Genomic DNA, 1,813 nt, shown 5'->3' with positions numbered 1-1,813 from the left:
TGACAAACAATGGGAAAAGTCGTGTATGTGTTTGATGGGGTACCTGTCGGGTACAGTTCGGGCATTCAGCATGCGGTAATCCCCACAAGGACGCCACCCGTTGTCCTTCTTGGGGGCTAGGTGGAGGGGTGAAGCCCATGCAGACTCCGAAGGACGGCAGGTACCGTTCTGCAACATCGCCTCAAACTCCGACTTGGCAATCTTAAGTTTATCAGGCGCAAGCCTGCGTGGTGTGCAAGAGACCGGTGGCCCAGGTGTAGTGCGGATGTGGTGAACTGTGTTGTGAGTCAGTGTGCGATGAACGCCGTGTGGGCGAGTGACTTCAGGGAATTTGGCAAGTATGTCGTGATACACCGAGTGACCAGATACCACCTTCACCGAAGAAATACTCTCGTTAGTATTCGCGAGTGACGCTACAGTCGCGAGCGTTGTGACGCCGTCGATGAGTCGCTGGTTTCGTACATCTACTATAATATTGTAGTGTGAAAGGAAATCAACGCCTATTATCGCCCTCGTAACGTCAGCTACAATAAAATTCCACGAAAAGTCACGGCGCAAGCCTAGATTAAGCACTAAGTTGTAAAAACCGTAAGTGTGAATAATTGAGCCATTCGCAGCACACAACTCGAAATTTGTTTTTGAGCGATATTGTTTTAAATATTTACGGGGAAACACACACAAGTCACTTCCTGTATCGACTAGTAACTGTAGTTTAGTTCGTTTATCCGTGACGAATAGGCGACCGGTAGTCGAGCAGTCGTCGGCCGCCATCACCGACTGCCTTTTGCGTTTCCCGTAAAATCGCAGGGCTTGACACACTTATTTGCTGAGTCCGCGAACTTGCTATGGTACCAACAGATTGGGAACTTTCTATAGTTTGAGTGAGACCTAGTGGATGATGCTGATGAACGACCTCGACGTTTTGAGAAATTCCGATTTTTTGACTTTGACCGCGACATACGGTCGACTTTTTCCGTCAATGCTTGTATTTGTCGGGTCAATGCGGCTATCTCACTAGATCCACCTGAAGACGTACCCGAAATTCCTGCAACCTGAGAGGTCGGTGACACCGCATCTAGTACCTGATCTGCGAGCTCGGCGACTTCATCCAGCGTCATTTTGGCCTGAGACGCGATGATGGGCTGCACACTGCTAGGCAGACGACTGGCCCAGAGGGTTCTGAGCAGATCATCCGGTACACCAGAACCGGCCAGGCTCTTTAACCGACGCAGGAACTGTGATGGCTTGCTGTCACCTAGCTCTTCCTGGTGAAGCAATCGCTGTACCTGTCGCTCCCGAGACGCAGACAACCGCTTGATGAGTTTATTTTTCAGGGTTTCGTATTTGTTCGTCGCGGCCGGGCCCTCAACAATATCTTCGACGATTTCCGCATACTGCGGTTCCAGCTGTGAGACTGCATGATGATACCTTGTTTCATCGGACGTTATGTTAGCTAAAACAAACTGGCTCTCCAACGTCGCAAACCACAGTTTTGGCTTTGCCGCGTAGAACGGCGGTACCTTTACCGCGACGCGATTCAGCACGTGTTCATCCGATCCTTTGTTCTTGTTCTCCTCATTCGCCATTTTGTTCCAAAGGTGGTCACCACTAAAGCATGCGTGCGTGGGTACGTAGCAAGCTTTTTAAAAGAATAGAAGGTGCGAGGGCAGAATGGGAAAACTTGTACTAAAACCAACGTATTTATGCGAGAAAGTTGAGGGGCAAACTGACATGCGCTCCGCGTCATAATCGTACCGAGACTGGATTCCGCGCCGGCGCAGCCGCTGCACTGCGTGAGCGGGGGTTGCGCGGG

At 50.6% G+C, this 1,813-nt stretch overlaps 1 protein-coding gene across 1 annotated transcript; it reads right to left on the bottom strand.

The window, feature by feature from the left end:
• Positions 1 to 770: 770 nt before the first annotated feature.
• On the bottom strand, positions 771 to 1,586 carry LOC137926648 (uncharacterized). Its single transcript, XM_068770315.1, has one exon. The coding sequence runs from the start codon at positions 1,584 to 1,586 to the stop codon at positions 771 to 773; it is 816 nt and encodes a 271-aa protein (XP_068626416.1).
• Between the last annotated feature and the right edge of the window lie 227 nt (positions 1,587 to 1,813).

This window comes from Battus philenor, unplaced genomic scaffold (genome assembly GCF_028537555.1).
Source record: "Battus philenor isolate CCGP_79_NKW_IND1 unplaced genomic scaffold, ilBatPhil1.0.hap1 SCAF_3, whole genome shotgun sequence".
In the NCBI taxonomy this organism is placed as follows: domain Eukaryota; kingdom Metazoa; phylum Arthropoda; class Insecta; order Lepidoptera; family Papilionidae; genus Battus; species Battus philenor.
The sequence above is the reverse complement of the archived record's forward strand: the minus strand, read 5'-3'. Positions and strand labels throughout refer to the sequence as shown.